This window comes from Seriola aureovittata, chromosome 15 (assembly GCF_021018895.1).
Source record: "Seriola aureovittata isolate HTS-2021-v1 ecotype China chromosome 15, ASM2101889v1, whole genome shotgun sequence".
NCBI lineage: Eukaryota > Metazoa > Chordata > Actinopteri > Carangiformes > Carangidae > Seriola > Seriola aureovittata.
Genome location: NC_079378.1, coordinates 14,539,931 through 14,561,909, shown reverse-complemented (window position 1 = coordinate 14,561,909; position 21,979 = coordinate 14,539,931). Strand labels below are relative to the sequence as shown.

The window sequence follows — 21,979 nt, the reverse complement described above, 5'->3', positions numbered from 1 at the left end:
TTCATTACACACTTTGCCAATAAAATGATTATTAAAGTAGTAGTAGCAATATCTGAAGGTTTAGTTACGAAAGCCCAATCTGATTCAATGAAGGATGGAGTTGAGTTGAGCATGAATGGAATAAACTACAGATTTTTTTTTTTAATGTAGAATATGATAGATGTAGAGTTAATCAATATATCTGATTGGCTAATTCTTCTCTTAGCATATGTGGTCTTTCACATGATCACATGGGACTTTTACACTTCACTGTAAGTAAGTCACTTGATAAATGAAAAGTGTAATTATTAGAAGTTTGATAAACTCCCTGCTCTTGAACACAACATTTTAGACTAGGGATTTCCAGTATGTTTGGATCTCTCTGTAACAATAAAAGTAGTATTTATAAATGGTAATGGTAAATTATCTAAACTACCCTTGAAGAGAAAACTGCAGGTACTTTACAATCATGAGTCAAAATTCATGCTACCATTTAAAAAGAAAATATATTAAAAGAGCCAATGAAAAGCCAGACAAAAGGGGGCGTGGCATAGTCAGAGGAAGTGGTTGCTGTATGGGGAGTTCATGGGAAATACCATAAAGTGGTTAAAATGACAGCTCATACTCTAACCATCTGACTAGTCTTCAATAAGGCCTCAACATGTAAGTATCTTACTAATATTCCATGTACCTTTATCTTAACTTTAATAATCTGAGATAACCTGACAAGACTTGACTTTTTTTATATACAGTGTATGCTTTTAACACATTATTGTTGTTACAATAGTTAAGACAATTTTTTTATATTTGGTTTATATATACATTAGATGTAGACATACGGGTAGATCTAACTCTCACGTTTTATTTTCATTGACCATGTGCCCTCAAGTATATAGTAGACATGAACATATGTAGGTATGTTATATTAATATTTGTGTATCAGTGACAAAGTCAACAGTGTCAGTGTTGTCTTCATTTTCTACTGACAGTATTTTACTGTGTTTGCATTTAAACAGACTAGTTTTCCAGAGGATGTAGGTAATTTTATGCTGACTCAGATTTATGTAACCTATTATTGTAATATAGCCTAATTTATGTGAACATGGGGACTGTGGTACGCTGCCAGGAACCAGCAGTGAACGGGAACTCAAGGACTATGGGCTGATCAGGGTCTTACTGAGGGTCTTCGGACCTCGGTCATTCATAATTCTGTTTTATTTCATGTTCTTGACTTTTCAACCGGAAGCAGCCAGAGGCGGTGCTGTATAGTCGCTCTCCAGAAACGTCGACATCAGCGGGACTTTCCGTCGCCAGTCGCCGGAATTGCGAAACGGTGAGTGTGGTATACCCTTGGAATCGACTGCGGTGTCTTGTGTTTTGTCCCGTGTGTTTGTCAGTTTCAATTTTCTTTCTCTGTGATGCTGGACATATCAGTGCGGGCAAAGTTTGGCTGTTATTAGCGTTAGCATATGTTAGCGTTAGCAAGCTAAATGTCTGCTGATCTTATCAAAACTGGTTTCCGTGCGGTGTTGCTAGCTGACTGTTTATTTTAATTAATGCTTGACTGCTGAAACCTCGTTTAAATCCATCGTATGACATAAGATAACTTTAGCTACAAGGGCAGAATTTGGCCGAAACGTAACCAGAGCTGAGCCAGGAAGAGTCTGGCTGATTAACCCTTTTCGTATTCAGGAAAGTACCTAGCTATCCAGTCGGAAACAATAACAGTAAATGCTGTTACGTATAGTCTTTATTTGACTGTCTAATTCAGTACCACCAGTCGTAATTCTGAAAGGATTATCTGAGTGATTGATTAGTCGATCTACAAGAAAGTGTTTGGCAGCTTTGTTTAAGGGGCATTCCACCAGTTTTACTATAGAAAGTTTAGATTACCAGTCCCTGAAGCCCGAGTTAACATAATGTAATGCCTTATTTTGTGTTTGACCAGAAGTAAAAAAAAAAACAAATATGTTGACATGAGTATTATTTAAAAAATGGCAAATGTGTACATTTTAGAAGCTGGTTTATGTGAGCTTTTGGCATTTTTGCTTAAAAAAGCACTTCGATGATTTTGGTTGCTTCTCTTTCTGGATGGGGATCCCTCTAAACTTTAACTGATCAATAGTTTAGGTCATTGGTAAAGAAAAAAAAAGGTAATCAAATCATTATATGTTTAGCTTTTGGACTGTTGAGTCAGACAGAATAAGCAATTTTAATCACTTCGGCCCCTTGAAAACTTTTACAGTCTTTTCTACAAGAACCAGTGATTCATTGAAAATATAATTGGCAGATTTGTTTGTGTTCATGAGATTTATGCTTTATCAGAAATGTTTAAAATAATTCTCTGTTGAATCCCTCTGTATACTATTTGACAGCAAAACAAATTCTCTTATCTTTTTGTTTTAGAATAGTGTTGATGCTATATGACATGAATCTTCAGGGAAATACTCAGATCCTATGATCTTAATTATTATAGGAAAGTGGCCATTAAGGATTAAGAGGTTTTGGGAGATTATAACAATAAATGTATATAAATATAAACATGTGTTATTGTAATTATGAGTTTTAAACAAATAGAGACAATGACATAAAGATGTTAAAAAACTCCAGGAAGAATTTCTACATGAACACAAATCAACTGTTGTTTTCTCTTTTGTCTGTTTTTTCTTCATTTCCACAGGTGCTGCTAACACAAAACTAAAGAGGGAAGCCCATTATCCTTACCAAAGGAGGATATAAATTTTCTTATTGGGTTTTTAATATTCGATTATGGAGGCTTAGACACCTACAAAAGCGATGTCCGAAATGGGGGGAGGGGTTTGAGATCACACAACCCATGGTCTGTATGTATGCATGTGTGCGCTTGAGGAATTTATTTAATTTATATTGTTGGTGCACATAATCACATACCTTATGTTTAAGTTTAAATGGTTGGATAATGTATTAACCATGTCTGAGGTAAATAAACCAGATAATAAAGTGTTCACCGATCCTGGGTGATCTGATCACAGTGTGATATAATTACTGCTTTGAGAATTCATTTTAATTACGCTATTTAAAATAGTCCATCTTTTTTTTTTTTTACTGCACAGGATGTGTTTTGTTGGACATACGTGTGCTGGGACTGTAGCTGAAAAATAAATATTGTAGTTTCAGTTAAATGTTCAGAGGTGGTACTCTGTACGAGCTACATGTAATACAGAGCCAGGATTGAGGAGGATAAATAACAGATATGTCCAATGCTGTGTGATAATGTTGGTTGCCAGAGTGGTACTTTTTTTTTTTTAAGTTTGACACTTAGGCAAGCCTCACATTCTTTTTCAGTTGTCTTGGTCTGAGTTAACCCTCCCACTTCTTCTGCCCCCTTATCTATTTTACAATTTTCAGTTTCTGTATGACTGAGTGTGTCTGTGTGAGAGGATAAGACCTTGGGTTTTCTCAAACCTCTCTCCCTTTTGAAGGACATCGCTTTTCCCTTATTCACTAAAATTAAATCTCAAAATGGAAACTCTTGTTCAACTCAAAAACAGCCCATTTTTGATGGGCTTGTGTCGTAACGGACCTCCACCTGACCTACAGTATGATAACTCCTCAGGTACCTATCTCTTTTATTCTTTCTGTTCATCAGATATATATTTATAATATGTTTGCATTTATTTATCCATCTAACTTTCTAATGTGATGGAAATGTGTCAATATATTGTCGTTTTAATCTGCAGAGCTCTTCCGGATCTCTACTTTTGCTCGTTTCCCATGTTCGGGAGTCACAGAGCGAAGTCTGGCGAGGGCAGGTTGGTTCTACACCGGCGTGGGTGACCGGGTTCAGTGTTTCAGGTGCAACGTGACGGCAGAGGGCTGGCAGGCCGGAGACTGTCCAACAGAGAGACACAGACAGCTCTCTCCCACCTGCTCCTTCATCCAGAGCCTCCCATCTACAGCCAACCTGCTCTCCTCCTCTCACTCTGCCTTTTCTCCACTCCGCATTGCTCCAGCCATGCCGGTAAGATCACAGGAAGTTTCTTACAAAACTTTTTCCCCCATTGTTGAAGCAAGACGAAATCATAGAAATATAATGTTGAATGTAACACTTTTTCTTATTGTTTTTAGATTCAAATTTTGACTTACTAAAAGGGAGGGCGGAGAGATACAGAGAACAAAAAACAAAAAAAAAATAATAAAACAAAAAAATGTCATCCCATAGGTATAAATGGTTTTTTGTTTTTTTTGGGGGGGGGGCTGAAAAGTCAGTGAAATTGTTTTGTTTTTGACAACAGAATCTGTTTTTGACCATGAATTCAGAGTTTCAGAGATGTGTAAAACCCATTGAGTATTGCAGTTACCTTTACTAGTAGCATTTAGCGACATGATGATATTCTTAGTATTTTTCCTCTGTTGTTTTTCTTCCAGCTTTCTGGTCCAGGCCCAGCTGCTCCTAACCAAACAGTAAGCCAAGGTGATGAGCCGGTCGGGTACCTAAATATGGGTTTCTCTGCTCCGCCGCCCTCCAGCCCACTGAGCTCTCGTGGTGTTGAGGACATGTCCCACCAGAGACCAACATGCCACAATCCCAGCATGCGCAGAGAGCAGGACCGCCTTGACTCCTTCCACTCCTGGACACTCTCCATCATCACCCCCGCAGAGCTTGCCAAAGCAGGCTTCTACTATTTAGGCCAAGGCGACCGAGTGGCCTGCTTCAGCTGCGGAGGACAGGTGTGTGTCATCACTGGGACACAAGCACAGCTGCTCTCAGGAAGCAAATCGCTAACTAGCTTAGCTGTGTGTTTACATGTATCAGTACACAGAGTACAGTCATATTCAAAATCGCACATTTTTTGAGTCACTTTAATGGGATGGTTTATCTTCTTTTTGTGGCTCTTCCCTTCTTGTATGTTGTATTACTATATTGTACCACTAGTATTACTATTAGTACTAGAATTGGGGCAGCAGGTTGCAGCACATCCACTTCACAAGCACAACCAGCACCATGGGTATGTCAGGGTGTTAATGTTTTTGAACAGTGGACATGACAAGAGTTTTTGTTTGAATTTGCAGTTGAGTAACTGGGAACCAGGTGATAGAGCCGTATCCGAACATCAGAGACATTATCCGAACTGTCGTTTTGTCCGGGGGGATAGAGCTGACAACGTGTCGCTAGCCGGAATGGCTGGAGCTGCGTCTGGAGCAGTGACGTCCCAACTGTCTGCAGGAGGCCCAGCTCTTAGTAACGTGTCCAACCCCGCCATGCAGCAGAGCGAAGAAAGGCTGCTTACCTTTGTCAATTGGCCGTCTCGTATTCCTGTGCGCCCTGACCAGCTGGCTAAAGCTGGCTTCTACTATGTAGGTGAGGACAATATCAAAGAGAGACAGTTATTCAGTGACCTCCATAAGAAAAATGTACTCTTAATGTGCAGATGAAAGGTTGAAAGGAAGGCATTTCTTCTCTGTGCCTTCTGATACCAGTAAGAGTTTCCCCCACTGGTACGTTTCGAGAGTGGGGGGTTCCACAGCTGACAGGTATTTGTCACTATTTGCCCAGTTTCATTTGAGCTGGAAAGTCCTGGTAAAAATCTTTTTAGGGAATCACATGTTCTCATGTTGAGAACACACATGAAGTACCAAAATGTGATCATGAAATATTTCAAGCGAAAGAGAAAATGAAAGATGAGAAACGTATTCAAATTAGTTTCAAACAGTCATCTTTAATAGAATCACAATGATTTTGCGGTTTTTCCCCCCAAAACCATTTGTCACACTGAGAGCTCTTTGTTTGCCCTCAAGGTCGTAATGACGATGTCAAGTGTTTCTGCTGTGATGGCGGTCTGCGATGCTGGGAGTCTGGAGATGATCCTTGGGTGGAACATGCTAAATGGTTTCCTCGGTAAGTGCTGCTGTTTCAATTTTTTATGTTGATTGGTAAATTTGGTGTCCAGAGCACTTTAAACTGTATTCCATGTATATTTTGATTTTCCAAATACACGTAAAGGGATGGTTTGAATGAATGTTTGTATTCTTGTATCTCGGGTTAATTGCAGGTGTGAATATTTGCTCCAGGAGAAGGGACAAGAGTTTGTTCACCAGATCCAGGCTCGTTTCCCTCGGCTTTTTGAGCAGGTTAGTAGAGAGCAGCATAATATATTTTCTCATTTCAAACTTTTGGCATAGAATGAGTCGTTTTGAAAATGCTTATTTTTTTGTTTTGTCTCCAAAAGCTTTTAACAAATGGAGACGCCAGCTCCAGAGAGTTTGTGGATCCACCTGGTGAGTGTACAATTATATAATATCAACATACTTGAGAAGGTTAAAAAATAATCCACTGAAGAGTACTGTGTTTTAACACCAGATGACCATTTAGGAAGAGTATAGACAGAACATCATATGGTGCTCATTAATCAGAAATTGCAGCTGTGTATTTGAGTTATTGTCAATTTCTGTTTAGCATCATGAGAGAGGTTGCCCGAACTCGTCTTTGACATTCATCTATAAAACTGTTAGTTGTGTTGGTGCTTAAATGAAGCTTATCGAAGTCAAACGATACAATCGAAGGGGTAAATAGACTCCAGACTGACATGTGAAATGTTTAAAATAAGTTAAGAAGTCGTATCACCCAGCCTGACATGTCTATTCTGTCTTCCTCTCAGTGGTGCACCTCGGTCCAGGAGAGGAGCGATCTGAGGACGCCGTCATGATGAACACCCCTGTGATTAAATCTGCCTTGGAGATGGGTTTTGAGAGGAGTCTAGTCAAACAAACGGTCCAGAGCAAGATCCTGACCAGTGGCGAGAACTACAGAACAGTCCAGGAGCTGGTTTCAGACCTGCTGAGTGCTGAAGACCAGAAGAGGGAGGAGGAGCGTGAGATGCTGGCAGAGGCAATGGCTTCAGGTAAAGCTGACAGCGGAAAATATAGCACTTCCTCTCCATTTATTGTCCATGAAAATGAACAGCAATGGATTTCAGTGTTAGTCGTACTATCAGCTGTTCTCAGACCAGTCAAGCTTTTGAAAACCACCAACAATAAATTCCTTTAATAACTCAGTCTCCCTTTGTTTCAGATGGTTTCACCTTTGTGAAGAGACACCAAGCGGCTTTGATCCAGCGCTTAAAGAGTGTCGAGCCAGTGTTGGACCATTTAAGAGAGCAAAATGTTTTATGTATGTTGTATATGTATAATCCTTTTTTGTGTGTTTTAGTCTGAGATTTGGAAGACAAAGAGTTTGATACTCTGGTGTCCAGGTTTTTGTTTCATAACAGCTATAGTTGAACTATTTCTAATCAAATCTTAAAATTATAATTAACTAAAGTTGTAAAACTCGTTGCTAAGTAGTGCTTTAGTATCTGAGAGCACCTTTAATGAAGCTAGTTAAATTACCTCACAATTTGTTACTACAATGAGGTTTCTGAGATTAATGTAGCTGGGTCCACTACATAAAGTTGTAGCCCTTCATCACAGGATAATGTACAAAGTATCTTGAACCTGCGGCTGCAGTTAATGGTGTATAACTGTATGGTTATTCGAGTCTGTGTAATATACATATAGTAGATTTTATTTCATTTAGTTAAAAAACATACACAAGTTTAGTGGTTTATCATTAGATAATACAGATACATGTTGAAATATATAATCTCGACTCACAAGTGATAATTCAGCAACATGATATTTTTGCAAGCAGCATTTTGTAGAATAACTGGACTTATCATTTTAGCTGTTATTATACAGTTGTAGCATGTAAATTCAGAAACCTCGATCGGGATTTAACTCTTCCCTGTTAACCTGCAGCTGCTGAGGAGTATAGCAGTCTTCAGGCTCAGACGTCGGCCCAGCAGCAAACAGCCAGGTTGATAGAGCTCATCCTCACAAAGGGTAACGCTGCCGCTGAGGTCTTCCGCAACTGGATCCAGAAAAACGATGTCCACCTGCTCAGAGATCTCATGGGTATGAAAAATATTTTATATTTCGGCCACTAAGGGTTCTGTGTGTGGATCACCTTGTACAGAAACTGTTAACCTGGATTTAAAAAAAAAAAAAAAAAAATCCAAAAATACAGTGATCAAACTGTAGCTTAGTGGTTTACTTAAGTCCAGGCTGAAATCCACCGCATTAAGTTGTTCTGAGCTTAGGCTTGGTATAACTATCAATGAAAAAAAAAAAAAAAAAAAAATAGATTAAACATAAGATAGTGATGAGATGCAGTGGTTGGTTTATATTCGTTTACACTGTGCACTGACTAAAGTCTGACCTAAGTGCATGTTGTCTTTCACATTTTCAGCCCAGTCAAATGAAGCTGCATCACCAAGCCAAGATCTTTCAGGTATGAAGACACACCTGTTCCTAGGACAGAACTTTGTGTTCTGCCAGTTGAATGTGTGCTTCATTGTGGATCACTATGTAACTTCTGTTTTAAAGTCATGTGAAATTCCTAAATGTAAATGTTACTTTCTGCATAAAATACAAGTACGTGTTAATATTTAAGTGATGCACACTGTTTGGACTCCATGGGTCTTTTGATGTAATACACCATTTTAAGTTTAAGAAATGTTAAATATGACTTAATGATACTTAGATTCCTGAGATTACCGGTAAATTGTTGCAGACTAATATGTTGGATTTAAGAGGAAAATTATCTTTTTCTTTGCAGACCTTCCCATGGAGGAGCAGCTGCGGCGCCTGCAGGAGGAGCGTACCTGTAAGGTGTGCATGGATAAAGAAGTCAACATTGTCTTCATCCCATGTGGACACCTGGTGGTGTGCAAAGAGTGCGCACCATCTCTGCGAAAGTGCCCCATCTGCAGAGGTCTGGTTAAAGGCACAGTTCGAACCTTCCTCTCATAACCAGGAGACTGAGCCGAGCTCCCTCAGTCTCATGTGTCACTATGATGTGATTGAATGTAAGCAATATGATACAAATTTATATTTATTGGAAAGGTTTTCTAATATGTGATTTACCTGGCCAGAGACATTGACGAGATCGGCAACTTTCTATATCATTTATCTACATGATCGGATAATGCTCACAGACATAACCTTATAAGAATACAGTAAGAGTACAAGGTGATGGATTTTTCAAATATGCTTCTTTGGTTGATATGTTTGACATAGGTATACTATTAATCTATTAATATCCAAATATGAAAAATCTAATAAAATAATCAAATCATTGTTCAAAACAATGTGTTCCACTGTTATTGATCTTAACTCATGTAAAACAAAAACATCAATATATTATTGTTCCTAAAATAACATAAGATTGTCTTATAAGGAAAGTTTATAACAGCAGCCCCATAATCAACATCAGTTTAAAGGCTTCAGTCATTTTGATTATCAGACGCATCAATGAGACGGTCATTGTTGAGCATTAAGGGTCAAGTACAGGCAGCAACTACATTAAATTATCATTAAAGAAGCAGCTTCATAAACAGAAGTTTGATTGTGACCCGAGGTGGTAATTGATTGGTACTGTAGTCCTCAATTAGAAGAGGGATAGTCTCAGAGTTTTGTCGATACAAGTAGACCCAGTGCTGACTGAATTAAATCATCTGTATTTAAAACCGAACTTATAAACTTCACCATATTTACTGCAGGGCTTCTGTTAGTTTTTGACCAGTTCCTTCACAAAATCTAAGGCGTTTTATTTTTCTGTATGTCAAATTAAACTGACTTTTGTGACCAAATATCCTACATCCCCCATGTAACTACAGCCGTTGTATTTATGTTACATAAAAATATGGATATATTCTGTTCATTAAAAATCACAAGTCAAAGTCCTTTCTCGGGCATCTGATGGAATCATGCGTTGCCCCATAGCTTTCACACCTGAAACTGGCAATTGGAATTGACAACTGTCAGCTGTGATCTGCACTGGTATTAATTCAGCTAATGTTCATATGGGTTTTGTCTGCACCTCTAAGTGTCATTTTCAGCAAGTCTAATGTGTCTGTTCCCCATTAGCAGTACTTGTGCTTTATTCTAAGCCATTCCAGTTCAACCATGGACATTTTAGGAAGGACATGTTCAACAAGTACATTACCATTACTAAGGCTTTAGTTATATCACCAACTTCAGTAAAATTACAGCTACAAAACTATGTACACATTATATAGTAGTACTGTAAGATTATAGATTCAAACTTGGTTTCTCTGGACTGGTTACCAGAGCATCAGACTAGTCACTCATGGAATAAACTAACCGCAACCAATGCTCCATGTATTCTGCATACAAAGCCAAACTGACCAAAATCAAGCTTATTGCATATTTAAAATACACTATCCACAAACACACAGCTTTGATGCCTGATACTATTTGTATAAAACCATTTTACCTATTATATTATATTACCTACTATCACCTATGTAATTGCATGAAACCAAAATTAAAACTCAGGCAGACAACTCAAAAATACAAAGACACTGAATCAATTTGTTTATACAAATATTTATTCTTCCACTAGTCTCTTCAGCCACAGTTTAGATGATGCCAATCTGTGAAGAGAGAGACATGAATTACACATTGTTCATCAACAGCGTGAACAGAACTGTACCTGTATTATCTGGCATCAGTGGTTCCTTTGAATGCATCACAAACATTCAGATTGAATAAAAGTTTACATCACTTGCACAGAACTGACAACTTCTGAAAGCAAACATTACCATAATGTTGAACTGAACTAGCCTTAAAACCCAACCCTTTTACCCTGTTGAATGACTGACATCTCACCTTGTTTGCAACATCCAACGCATCGTAATCTGGTGCGAGACGAACGTACGCCTTCTTCTCACCGTCAGGCCTGAATATGGGTCAGAACAAAACAGACAGTCGAGATGAAATAATGAAAGGACAGTTGCTATCAAGTTTATATTTATAAAAGGTGAGATCAAGTTGTTGTTCAAAAAGCTACCTAGACCACATTTTGAATCAAATCCAAACTGTCAAAACACCAGATGAAATGCCTAGAAAAGGTATATTAAGTCACGCAATCAACTATTGTGACTTCACTTCTGAGTCCAATAAAACAAACTACAAATATAGCTGTGGTTATGGTAACCCCATATACCACTGTTCTGGTATGAACTAAGAATAATACATGGAAAGGGTTCTGCACAAAATAATGCCATCAGTGCAATTCAGTTTCCAACAGGACAAAATGAAACTTGCATTCAGCTCTGCCTGGGTTAAGATTTCTACCTGATGAGTGTGTTGACTTTGGCGACGTCGATGTCGTACAGCTTCTTGACTGCGTGTTTGATCTGGTGTTTATTTGCCTTGACATCCACAATGAACACAAGTGTGTTGTTGTCTTCAATCTTCTTCATAGCGGACTCTGTTGTCAAGGGGAACTTGATGATGGCATAGTGGTCCAACCTACAGAAAAAATGTACATGATTATTATGTATATTCAAAAGCCCCCCCTTTTCTGTCTCTACAAAAAAGACAATTTTCTACATGTACTACATGACATGTCTATTACTTAATTTCTCTGCAACAAACATGAAAAATTTTTCAGCTGGGTGCATCAGTAGTTTATAAAGCTGGAATCATGCTTTTTCATACTTTGATCGCTTTTACCATCATATGCACCAAGTTTAATCCTTGTCAGTTTGTTAGTAGCATGCGGTTATTGTCACTCACTTGTTCCTGCGAGGAGCACTCTTGCGAGGATACTTGGGCTGCCTGCGGAGACGGAGGGTTTTGGGGCGACGGAAGGTGGGTGAAGTCCTTACTTTCTTCTTCCTCTGGCTGTGTACACCTTTAAGCACAGCCTTTTTAGCCTTCAGAGCCTTTGACTTGGCCTCAGTCTTGGCAGGGACAGCTAAGTCAGAGAAATACCATGTGTTAGACTATTGGTCAGTTGTTCATGCTCTTGCAGTCTGTAATTCAATAATAAGCCAGAAAACAGAACCATCACCTCTAAAAATACCTGACATGACATGTTAATTGTGCCAAAACGAGTCCTTAGACGGCATTAAGAGTTAATCAGTCTCCCCTTCACAGAGGGTCATCAGGAAAAATCTACATTTACATTGACGAGCTGAGAGATGAAAACAAACTTCACCTCTGCATGATATGACTGCTGAGTGGTGTAGTAGTACCACTGAAGCATTTTTCAGGACAACGCAGAGATTTTTTTTTTTTTTTTAACTGACAGCAATTGACACATATGGTAACAGTCTAAGTTATTCATATATATATATATATATATATATATACACACACACATACATTCGTGAACAAAAATACACACTATAATAAAAGAACTTCGTAATTACATATGCCATCGCGCACAACCATATCAGCTCTACTGCGGGGCTTAAACATATCAAAAGCCGCATTTTACTCTACCAAACTAGGTACTAAGCAGGGCTTCATGCTACAATCACATTTCTTTTAGAAAAACTTGAATAGCATTGCATCGCCGAAACCCCCTACAGATTTAATGTTACAGACCCACTGTCATCAACCAATAAAACAAATATTTTAGACACTCGATTTATTTTCTTTAATAAAGTACAGGCTGGGGCTATCACGTGTAACTACTGCAACGTTTAAAACAACGCTAAGGTGCAGCAAGTGCTAACATTACCGCATAACTAATATATACAACCTATCATAGTACGGCTAAGACGGCTACTAAGACATCTTGATGTTGTCTAGTTAAAGGGAATCAGAAACAGTCTCGGACGAAATAGGAACAGAACCATTACTCTTAATAGGCAGCATTTAGTTAGCATTATCAACGCTAACATGCTAATATTAGCTTAGCATCACGTTTCAGCATACATGCCGGGGACAGTCTGCGTTATCTACGCATTTTAACATCTGACAACCACACCCTAAGATTATTTTAACTACTGTCGCTTTATCCTTACATTTCGGGTACGTCTATTGAACCTTAGAGACGTTATCACAGAAAAATTCACAGTTTAGACATTCAAAATGATACGATTGACAGACCTTCCTTCTTCACCTTCGGTGCCATGTTGAGAAAGGAAGACTGAACGGGGTTTCCTGAAGTATAATGCATGGGCGAGATCTCATGGCAAATGTATCGCGATAGTTAAGAGAATCGACCGAACTCCCTTGAATGCAGATGACTTATATATATCCAGGGTGCTTTCTGTGGTGAGTTTGCATGTTCTCCCTGTGCCTGCTTGGGTTGTCTCCGGTACTCCAGCTTCCTTCCGCAATCCATAGACATGCACATTAGGTGTCTAATACCTTACTATACTATGATATTTTTATGCCTTACTATTCTATGACTTTTATAACTTATTATACTATCACCTTTCATATCACTTGTCATATGAGTTTTATGTCTTACTATTTTATCCCTTTTCCCTCGATACCTTACCATACGACAATCTAGGACTTTTTAAACTAAAAATTCTTTGTGCCTTATCTTTTTATGATTTTTTTATGTCATACTATACAATATTTTTACACCTTATTATAGTATGACATGTTTATAACCTACGCATGTGACCTTTTTTGCCTTATTATACTGACTTTTTTTTTTTGCCTTACTATACTATGACTTTTTATGCCATTCTAGACTATGACTTTGTGATGAGGCGACTTGTTGGTACAGTGGTTAGAACTGTTGCCTCAAACTGAGGAGGTTCAGGGATCAAATCCCAGGTCCTGGGCCTTTCTGTGTGGTGTTTGCATGTTCTCCCTCTGCCTGCGTAGGTTTTCTCCGGGTACTCTTGCTTCCTCTCACGATCCAAAGACATGCACATTAGTTTAATTAACAACTCTAATGCCTTACTATACTATGACTTTTTATAGCTTAATATACTGTGACTTTTTATGCCTTTATTATATTATGACTTTTAACGCCTTACTATACAGGTGCTTAAATGTGTTCGCGCAGTGGCCAAGTGATACAACTTGATTTTGGTTCAGACTGGTGGAAAGTTTGTTTCAAAACGTGTGTAAAATTTGAAATCCACAAGCGTAGAATAGAGATCCACAAATGCTTTTCCACTTCACAAATAGAAATTTGATTCACAAATGTCTGCTTGAAAGCTATAAACTTTAGGAAGACATTCACGAATGCTTTTCATTTATTTGTAAATTTGTAATTTGTCAATTAATTGAATTTATTCACAGATCATTTTTTTTACTTGTGGAATTTGTTTGTGTATTTGCAAATCCGTTTTATACTTGCAAGATATTTTTGTAAATTCGCAAATTTATTTTCTGGTGTTTTATATTTACAGATTACACATTTACACACGGATTGTGGATCTGTTCACACAAATTATATTGAAACAAATCGACCTCCATAGACTTCCATTAAGCCCACATATAAAGCAGAATTTATCCTTTCCCTCCTCCCTCATCAGGTCTACACAACCCCAACAAACAGAAGCCCCACAGTTGCGTTAAGTGCTGAACTCACAAATAAATTTGTGACGTTAAGAACTTGTTTTCCCATTTCTCACCCAATTGTCTTCAATTACAGTTTTATCTATATTATTTCATTCCTTTATCTGGCTCATAGACTTGGGTCTAGCTTGAAGTGTATTTACTGTCAGTGTCTCAAGTTGCAGGTGAACAAAATTAACAGAAACAAAACAACACAACTATATATAAAACTGTTTATTTTATACTCTGATTATACAAAGCACAAATGTGAAAATTAGCAGTAAATTAGATTTCAAAAAAAAAAAAAAAAAAATCCACATCACATTTTCATAACAGTCTGCTTGTGCCACTCTCTATTCCTCTTGAGGCTTATTTTTCTTCACCTTTTTTCCTGGGGAAGAGAGAAAAAAAAAGAAAATTTGAATTATTTTCTTTCTGGCTATTTATGACCATCAACACGAACCACATCTAATATCATTTTATCCAAAAATGAACAGATTCCAGATTTTAGACTTGTTAATTAGAGGGGTCCAGTGAATAATCAGGATGAAAAGCCAGCTCTTATGGCACAAAACAGATATAGTTAGACACTTATTTTATGTGTACAAGCAACATTTGTCTAGCTCTGGTTAACTGGTTTATTAATAATTTGGAATTTAAATGCACATGAAGCGCCATCCTTACTTTTTTAACTTGGCTCCAGAAGAATTCGATCCTGTCTTCTGTGACGTCTTCTTGTGTTTGTCTGTTCCCTCTTCTTTTTGCGTTTTATTTCTCTTCTTCAGTCCCTGTTCTTTTGTCTTCTTTTCTCCTTGCTGCTCTCCACCCGCTGCCTGCTTCTGTCCTTGTGCTTTGCCTTTTTTCTTCATTAAGAAGCGAGGAGTTGTGCAAATGGTGCTTCTCTTGGGAGGTTTCTTCTCAAGTCTGCGTTTCGCTTTGCTGGACACAAACAAATAAAGATGGACTATTAGAAGCATATTTCCAAAACCTACAGGGATCAATTAAGCAACTATTAAAAGCAAAAATGACTTTAGATGTTTTGCTCATTGTGAAATTTCATTAATTCTTTACCTGTGTATCTTCTTGAAGCCAATCATATAATCGGGGACGGGACATCCAGCTTGTTTTATCACATTAGCAATGCTGTTAAAAGAGAAATATATTCAGAGTCAAAGTGTAAACTGTAAAACATCTCACAGAAAAACAAGAAACTTGAAATCTGTGCAGGCTCCTGCTGCATGTTGTTGCAAAAACTGATATTTTGATGTCATGTTTAAAGAGGAGAAAAGTGAACCAAATGTCTAACCCAGAACACTTTTACTGTAGTATCATCGCTGTACAGCAGGTAGATTGTTTTCTTTAATGGATTTTTCTGGGCTTTTTGCCTTTTGACAGCAGAGACAGACAGAAAAACTAACTTCGCTTTCACTGCCATCAGCCGCCTGGCGTACTCATTTTCCAGGGTCACACTCACAAAAGCAAGTCTTCCATTCCTATCTGCTAAGTAAGATCAGTTTGCATTTTTTGTAAGTTTCATGCACTGTGTCCACGTACCTGCGCAGCAGTGGTTTGTCATTTTCTGTGAAGAAGGTGATGGCCTTCCCCTGATGTCCAGCTCTGCCAGTACGACCTGGGGAACATCAAACAGAGGAGAAATGTATTAAAGGAGACAACACAGGATTAGGGCCACTACTAATGATGCTATGTATTATTGATGATTGATTTTTTATTCTTTTTTGATTATTCAGTTAATTATTTCGCTTGTAGAATCAAACATCATGTGCCCATAACAAGTGTCCAGAATGCAACATTATGGCTCCAATTTTGATGAAAAACCCGAGTTAGTTAATTCACAATGATATAAAAAATCTTCAGGTTTGTGAGGCTGTGACCCGAAATTGTTTGTCTTTTTACACAATAAATAATGATTAATCGTTAAAAACATATTTGTTAAAAACAAAGTTTACATAATGTTCTGAAAACAAAGCAAAAGCAATAACAAGCGAGAGACTCAGGAGGCAATATATAACAACAGAAAGCAGGAGAGAGAGGAAGGACAGATATGAGGTCACGTTAAAGAGAAAAGACATACAATTACTTCAATAATAAAAACCAAAATTTAATTAGAGAAGAAGGATTTTCTTGCATCTTTAACTTTTTGATAGCTTTTCATTTGTCTTTCCAGATTTCATAAAATACATGTAAACCTGTTTTCCCCACTTTCTCTCCTTTCTCCCACAGGCTCTTTAATTCCTGGGTGGATTTGTTTAACTAGGGCTGAGGTGGATTTGATCTTGTCTTTGTAGGGGGCAACAGGAGTCCAGGAGTCTGACAGGTGTGATTAAAGTGGGAGTCCAACTCCTCTGTGTTAAAACATAGATCTAAAGCAGTAACAATCTTAGAGTTAGAGGTAAAAAATGTGATGGCATACAAGTGTATTACGATTAAAAGGTAGCTGGGATGAAACCAATAAATAGATGAATAAAAAACTAACCAATTCGGTGGATGTACTCCACAGCGCTGGTGGGGAAGTCATAGTTCAGCACGAGATTGACTCCTTTGAAGTCGATTCCTCTGGCGAGCAGAGCCGTGCAGATCAACACCCAAATCTTCCCAGAGCGAAAACTGTTCACTACATTGTCCCTCTGAAATCAGAAGAGTCACAGAGGAGGAGGATAAATACCAAGTCGCACATCAGTGACACAGAGTGATCCAACAATACAGTGTGTTAGGTGTCCGTATGTACCTGCTGCTGTGTGCGGTCTGCGTGGATCACATCTACATTGATGCCTTCATACACCAGCTCATGGAAAAGCTCCCGTGCTCGCTCTATAGACTGAACAAACACCAGCATGGGAGGCAGGAAACCCTGAAATAAAGCAGAGACATCCTTTCATTTCATGTGTTTTTTAATGTCTTACACACTGAGTTTGACTGTTTAACTGTTCCATGTCCCAATCCATGTCAGGATTTAATGTATTAATGAACCAAGCTTTTGCATTGAGCCAAAAAAAAAAAAAATAAAGTAATCCAACGCACGACTGTGGGATGATCCAGTTTACAAAACGATTAAACAAAATAAATTCTTCAAAAGCTTGAAAAGTAACCTCCTTGATGTTTCCGTACTTTTTTAATGATGTCCCTCATGGCCACCAGTTTGCCGTTCTCCGTACCGACAAACAGCAGCTCCTGTTCCACCGTCTCAACAGCTGTATTTCTGAGAGGACGATAAATTCAGTTTTTCCAATGCAAGAAAAAGCCAATACAAATCCATCAAAAATGAAGAGCGTTACAAGTAGATTATTACCTGTGTCCAATGTTGACTGAAACCAGGTTGTCAAGGTTCAGGCGGCACCACTGCTCTACATCCTGCGTGCAGGTGGCGCTGAAGAAAGCCCTGCGCACCTTTGAACCAGAGCAGGCCAGAAACACTGTAGCCAGCTGCTCCCTGAAGCCCGTCTTACCGGCTTCAAACAGCTTATCGGACTCATCGACCACCAGCCACTCCACACTGAACAAGAAGAAAACAATCAGGCGATAAACGGTGGAGATAGAGACAAGAAACAACCTAAAAGTGAGCAAAAAAAAAAAAAAAGAAAAAGAAAAAGTAGCAGATCAGATGTTACCTGCTGAGGTCGAGAGCTGGAGGATCCTGCTTGAGGAGGAAGATGAGTCTGTTTGGAGTACTGACCAGTATGTCTGTGCACAGAAACGTAGGATTGTAAATAATGAGGACGGGCGATCACATTTACGTCTTCTGTGAACAAGTCTGCCATTTCTTACCATATTTTTTGTTTGACTGCGGTCCGTACTTCTTGGCTGCCAGGGAAGCTTTGTCTATGATGTGAACTCGAAATCCAACTCCCTCTGACAGGCGGAGCAGCTCTCTGTAGGTCTGAGCACAATACAACAAAACTTGATCGAAAGCAAGACAACGTACAATATGTGATCCTCCTGAAACTGCATTCCGTAAGGATTGAAACCTGGATGCTCATGCCTCCTTCCTTGACATCAGTAAATATGCTGTATTATTATTATTATTAAGTCAAACTGTAATTGGCATCTTCAAGTATTTCAGAACAGATTTCATAAACTTTTTTGAGAAACACGATTGATTTGTAAAATTAGTGATTCTGAACTTTTTTTGGCCACTTGGGGGCAGTAGACACAAGGTGTTCATCACCTTAAGTTGATATGGCAAACTTGTTAGCAAACTTCTGCATATTTCTTGCAGTTACAGAGCAATATTTCCATTCATTGGGAGCTTTTGTCCGCCTGATAAATCCAGTATTCACTCTCTTCATTCTTCACTGACTCCTGAAGGAGATACCTGGCCTTTTAGTGGCTAAATGCTCCACTATGTTTTGCAGCTGGTCTTTAACTGCTGGTGTTCGGTGCGGAGCAGGTAGTGTACAGCAGGTTTTTAGATCTTTTCCCCTGAAACCAGCTGCCTTCTGCGGTTGAAAACAACACTGTCAGAGCGCCATGAGTGAACCAAAACGGCACAATTAAGGATCGGACAGCTAAACGATGACCTGAGGCTCACTACTCACCATAAAGCTTCACATTGTCATATTGGTTTTCACATTTTCATTTCATTTTTAGTGTAAAATATTGTTATAGTCGCTATAAAATCTCAATATTAAAGAAGCAGTAATCAATATCTTTAAATAAAGAATTTGTCAATAGTGTCTTGTGAAAGCTTGTAGCAATGAACCCACAGAGAATTATCACCTGACTCTGCAGCTCCCCTCAGCTCTACAAAGCATTTTAGCTGTCATCTTATTGTTTTGCTTTTCTGGTCTGCCAATTTATCATTTTAGTTCACTCTCAGAGCTATTATCAACCTCATTTCCAGCTGCAGAAAACCAAAAAAGCCACAAAAAATAACCCTCTGATAAACCCTTTGTAAGCTACAGACACACTTAGCTGGTGACCATAGTGAACATATTTCCCTCAGTAGTTGAAGACCAAAACAGAGCCAAAGGACACTGACTATTATTACACTTTATCTTTATTAGGAGGCCAGATAGAAGTGACGCCAAGTGACTGCTAATGTTGAATCTGCCACACATGTAAATAAGCAACTGTTAGCCAAAACGTTACGAGATGACAGTATATCAGTGTTGTGTTTACAGCTTGTTTTTTTTGCTCACCCCAAGTGACTGGAAAATCGATGAATACGGCTTTGAAAGCACCTAACAATACAGCGTGAGTGTGTGTGTGTGTGTGTGTGTGTGTCTGTGTATACCTGGCTGGCCAATTCTCTGGTTGGGGAGATAACCACAGCTCTGAAGCCCCGGTTGGCCGGCTGTTGCAGGTGAGCGAGCAGCGGGAGACAGAAAGCCAACGTCTTTCCAGATCCTGTGGGGGCACACGCCAGGAGCTCCCGACCCTGACAGAGAAACCAGTCACACAGAAATCCTCACAAACCCACCGTCTGTATACTGTTTACAAACCACTGAACGCGTGCGTCTGTACTCACATGCATCATGAGCGGTATTGCCTGCATCTGTATCGGCGTCGGGGAGTTCAGCCCTGCGTCTTTGAGGTTCTGAAGGACACGCGGGTTGAGACGATACTCGGACTGCAGCTCTTCAAATGTGCACACAGGGTCGGGTACGTCGCAGCCGTGCACATTTATACGGTGTTGAGAGCGAGTACGATTCACCTAAAATCAATCAAGGGACCTTAATAAACATTTCAGTGGTAGACATCATTTTTACATTTGTCTAAATCCCTTTATTAAAGAGTTGTGTATGTGCTGTGAGTTGTGTCTCTGTGGGGACCTTTTCCTGATGAAGATGCTTCAGCCTCTTCAGAGAGTTTTTGTCCTTCCCCTCACTTGGCAGGTTTTGGATCTTTCTGTCCAATGAAGAGGTCCAGCTGATGCCATTTCCCTCCGTGCCGCCAGCTTCAGGCAGACAGAGCACAGCAAACATCAGTGAATATATGAAATAGATTGCTACATCGCGTTTATTTTAAATAGCATCTCATACCATTGTTGTGATATTAAGTTTACATAGTAAACACGTTACTGAGAAAAGTGGCCAACTTTCTAAGTCTGTCTAACACTTACTTTGTGGTTTAAAATGACAGATTAAACGAGTGCTGCAAGTACTTATAATTTTCATTGCCAATAAACCAACCTATTTTCGATTAATGAGTTTACTGCTAAGTCTATATAACATTTTTTAAGGGAAAAAATACCTATCAAAAGCTACCTGAGCCCAAAGGAAAATTTTCACATGCAATAACATTCAATTAATCATATCAATTAAACTAAACTAGAAGAGGACACAAGTAACAAAAAGTTCACGTCTTAATATTATTTGAATTCTTTAACTGCTTTGTACATGTATCACATAGTTCACGGATACAAAAAAAAAACATCTGGAACCAGCAAAACATCTGGTCAACAGTAAACATCATTTACCTTCCACCTGGTTTCTTTTTGTCTTTTTCTTTTGCTTCTTCGTCGTCACTTCTCTTTCTTCATCCTTTCGCTTCCTTTTACCTCCTGCACTGGAATCTCCACTCTCACTTCCCTCCTCATATTCCTCTCCTCCATCCTCCACGTCCTCCTCCAGTCCCGTGGTCCTGCTCTGGGCTCCATTGGCCGGTCCTGTGCCAAAGTAATCGATCGCAGATAGAGGATCTGAGGACGCTTCCCCTCCGTGAGATCTGACAACCTACAAAATGAGGCAGGGGTAAACTGTATGTGTAAATACAAAATTGTGTTCCACCACTTATCTAATGAAATGTGATATTAAGGCGCCAAATCTAGCCACAATTTCCAAAATATTCAAAAAACAAACATTGCAGCACATTTTCATGCTAGTACAAACCGAGGTTGACCAAAATAGATTAAACCATGGTTCGAGCTGCTGTTGTTAAACACTATTTTCGTCCAGTATATCATCTACTACATGTTTACTTTACCTTAAACCGAGCTGCGTCTTGACCAAACCTCTTCAGGTCAAATTTTGCTCCAGCTCCGAGTTTCCGAAACAACTCGAAAGCGTCCATTCCTTCAGCAGCGTGGTCTGCACTGATCCAGGCATCACTAATCAAACCGGGATCATCCACCGCTGACCTCTGGTGCCACCTACTGGCTGTGACTAACACTATCAGACATTAAAAGAGCACAGAAAGTACAGAACTGTATGCACACTACGATGCAGACACGAAACAAACATACAGACAACTACAAAAAGGCACAAAATGAATGTAAATGGGTGGGGGCCCTTTTCCTATGCTCCATGTTGATTCATAATCCATCCATATTATTTTGCCACAGAATCAGACCAGGCACATGATTCAAGTGTAAATGCGACTTTTTTTAATTAATATGTGTTTCTTATTAATTTAATATGTGTGTGTGTGTGTGTGTGTGTGTGTGTATATATATATATATATATATATATATATATATATATACATGATTGTGAATACAATTTGATTTTATCATCAGTCTCAGTTATTTCATTGTTGGAATATTACTGTAAATGAACTGTGAACACTTAACAGTTATTCACCTCAGATTTTGTTTCTAAAAATTGGTTGGATGTTAAGGGCTCAGTCTCTGTTGGCTATGAGTGTTTTCATTTTTTTTTCAGATTTCAGATGTACTTTTTAC

At 38.8% G+C, this 21,979-nt stretch overlaps 3 protein-coding genes, 1 long non-coding RNA gene and 1 other non-coding gene across 6 annotated transcripts; 2 read left to right on the top strand and 3 right to left on the bottom strand.

The window, feature by feature from the left end:
* The first annotated feature begins 567 nt into the window (after positions 1-567).
* Positions 568-9,741, top strand: birc2 (baculoviral IAP repeat containing 2). Of its 2 annotated transcripts, XM_056396480.1 has the most exons (14): positions 568-642; positions 1,226-1,312; positions 2,660-3,574; positions 3,699-3,979; positions 4,387-4,689; positions 5,032-5,320; positions 5,758-5,857; positions 6,012-6,090; positions 6,189-6,237; positions 6,618-6,860; positions 7,031-7,129; positions 7,756-7,911; positions 8,246-8,287; positions 8,615-9,741. In XM_056396480.1, the coding sequence occupies exons 3-14, from the start codon at positions 3,481-3,483 to the stop codon at positions 8,806-8,808; spliced, it is 1,929 nt and encodes a 642-aa protein (XP_056252455.1). In that variant the 5' UTR covers positions 568-642; positions 1,226-1,312; positions 2,660-3,480; the 3' UTR covers positions 8,809-9,741. The 2 variants fall into 2 exon arrangements, with proteins under 2 accessions (XP_056252455.1, XP_056252456.1); XM_056396481.1 differs by lacking the exons at positions 568-642; positions 1,226-1,312 and adding an exon at positions 1,429-2,132.
* A 646-nt stretch (positions 9,742-10,387) lies between these two features.
* Positions 10,388-13,063, bottom strand: rpl23a (ribosomal protein L23a). Its single transcript, XM_056396482.1, has 5 exons — positions 12,925-13,063; positions 11,602-11,782; positions 11,158-11,334; positions 10,690-10,759; positions 10,388-10,454 (listed from the first exon to the last, which is right to left on the bottom strand). The coding sequence occupies exons 1-5, from the start codon at positions 12,992-12,994 to the stop codon at positions 10,440-10,442; spliced, it is 513 nt and encodes a 170-aa protein (XP_056252457.1). The 5' UTR covers positions 12,995-13,063; the 3' UTR covers positions 10,388-10,439.
* Positions 11,480-11,551, bottom strand: LOC130183099 (small nucleolar RNA Z17). Its single transcript, XR_008829784.1, has one exon. It is a non-coding gene; the product is annotated as a small nucleolar RNA Z17 (small nucleolar RNA).
* Positions 13,024-16,994, top strand: LOC130181984 (uncharacterized). The gene is made up of 3 exons (XR_008829650.1): positions 13,024-13,092; positions 16,582-16,675; positions 16,859-16,994. It is a non-coding gene; the product is annotated as an uncharacterized LOC130181984 (long non-coding RNA).
* On the bottom strand, positions 14,560-21,439 carry ddx52 (DEAD (Asp-Glu-Ala-Asp) box polypeptide 52). Its single transcript, XM_056396479.1, has 15 exons — positions 21,283-21,439; positions 20,777-21,032; positions 20,130-20,254; positions 19,826-20,011; positions 19,592-19,735; positions 18,124-18,235; positions 17,967-18,039; positions 17,648-17,851; positions 17,467-17,557; positions 17,087-17,209; positions 16,835-16,985; positions 15,895-15,970; positions 15,412-15,483; positions 15,025-15,279; positions 14,560-14,731 (listed from the first exon to the last, which is right to left on the bottom strand). Exons 1-15 carry the CDS (start codon positions 21,367-21,369, stop codon positions 14,710-14,712), a joined length of 1,977 nt encoding a protein of 658 aa, XP_056252454.1. The 5' UTR covers positions 21,370-21,439; the 3' UTR covers positions 14,560-14,709.
* Between the last annotated feature and the right edge of the window lie 540 nt (positions 21,440-21,979).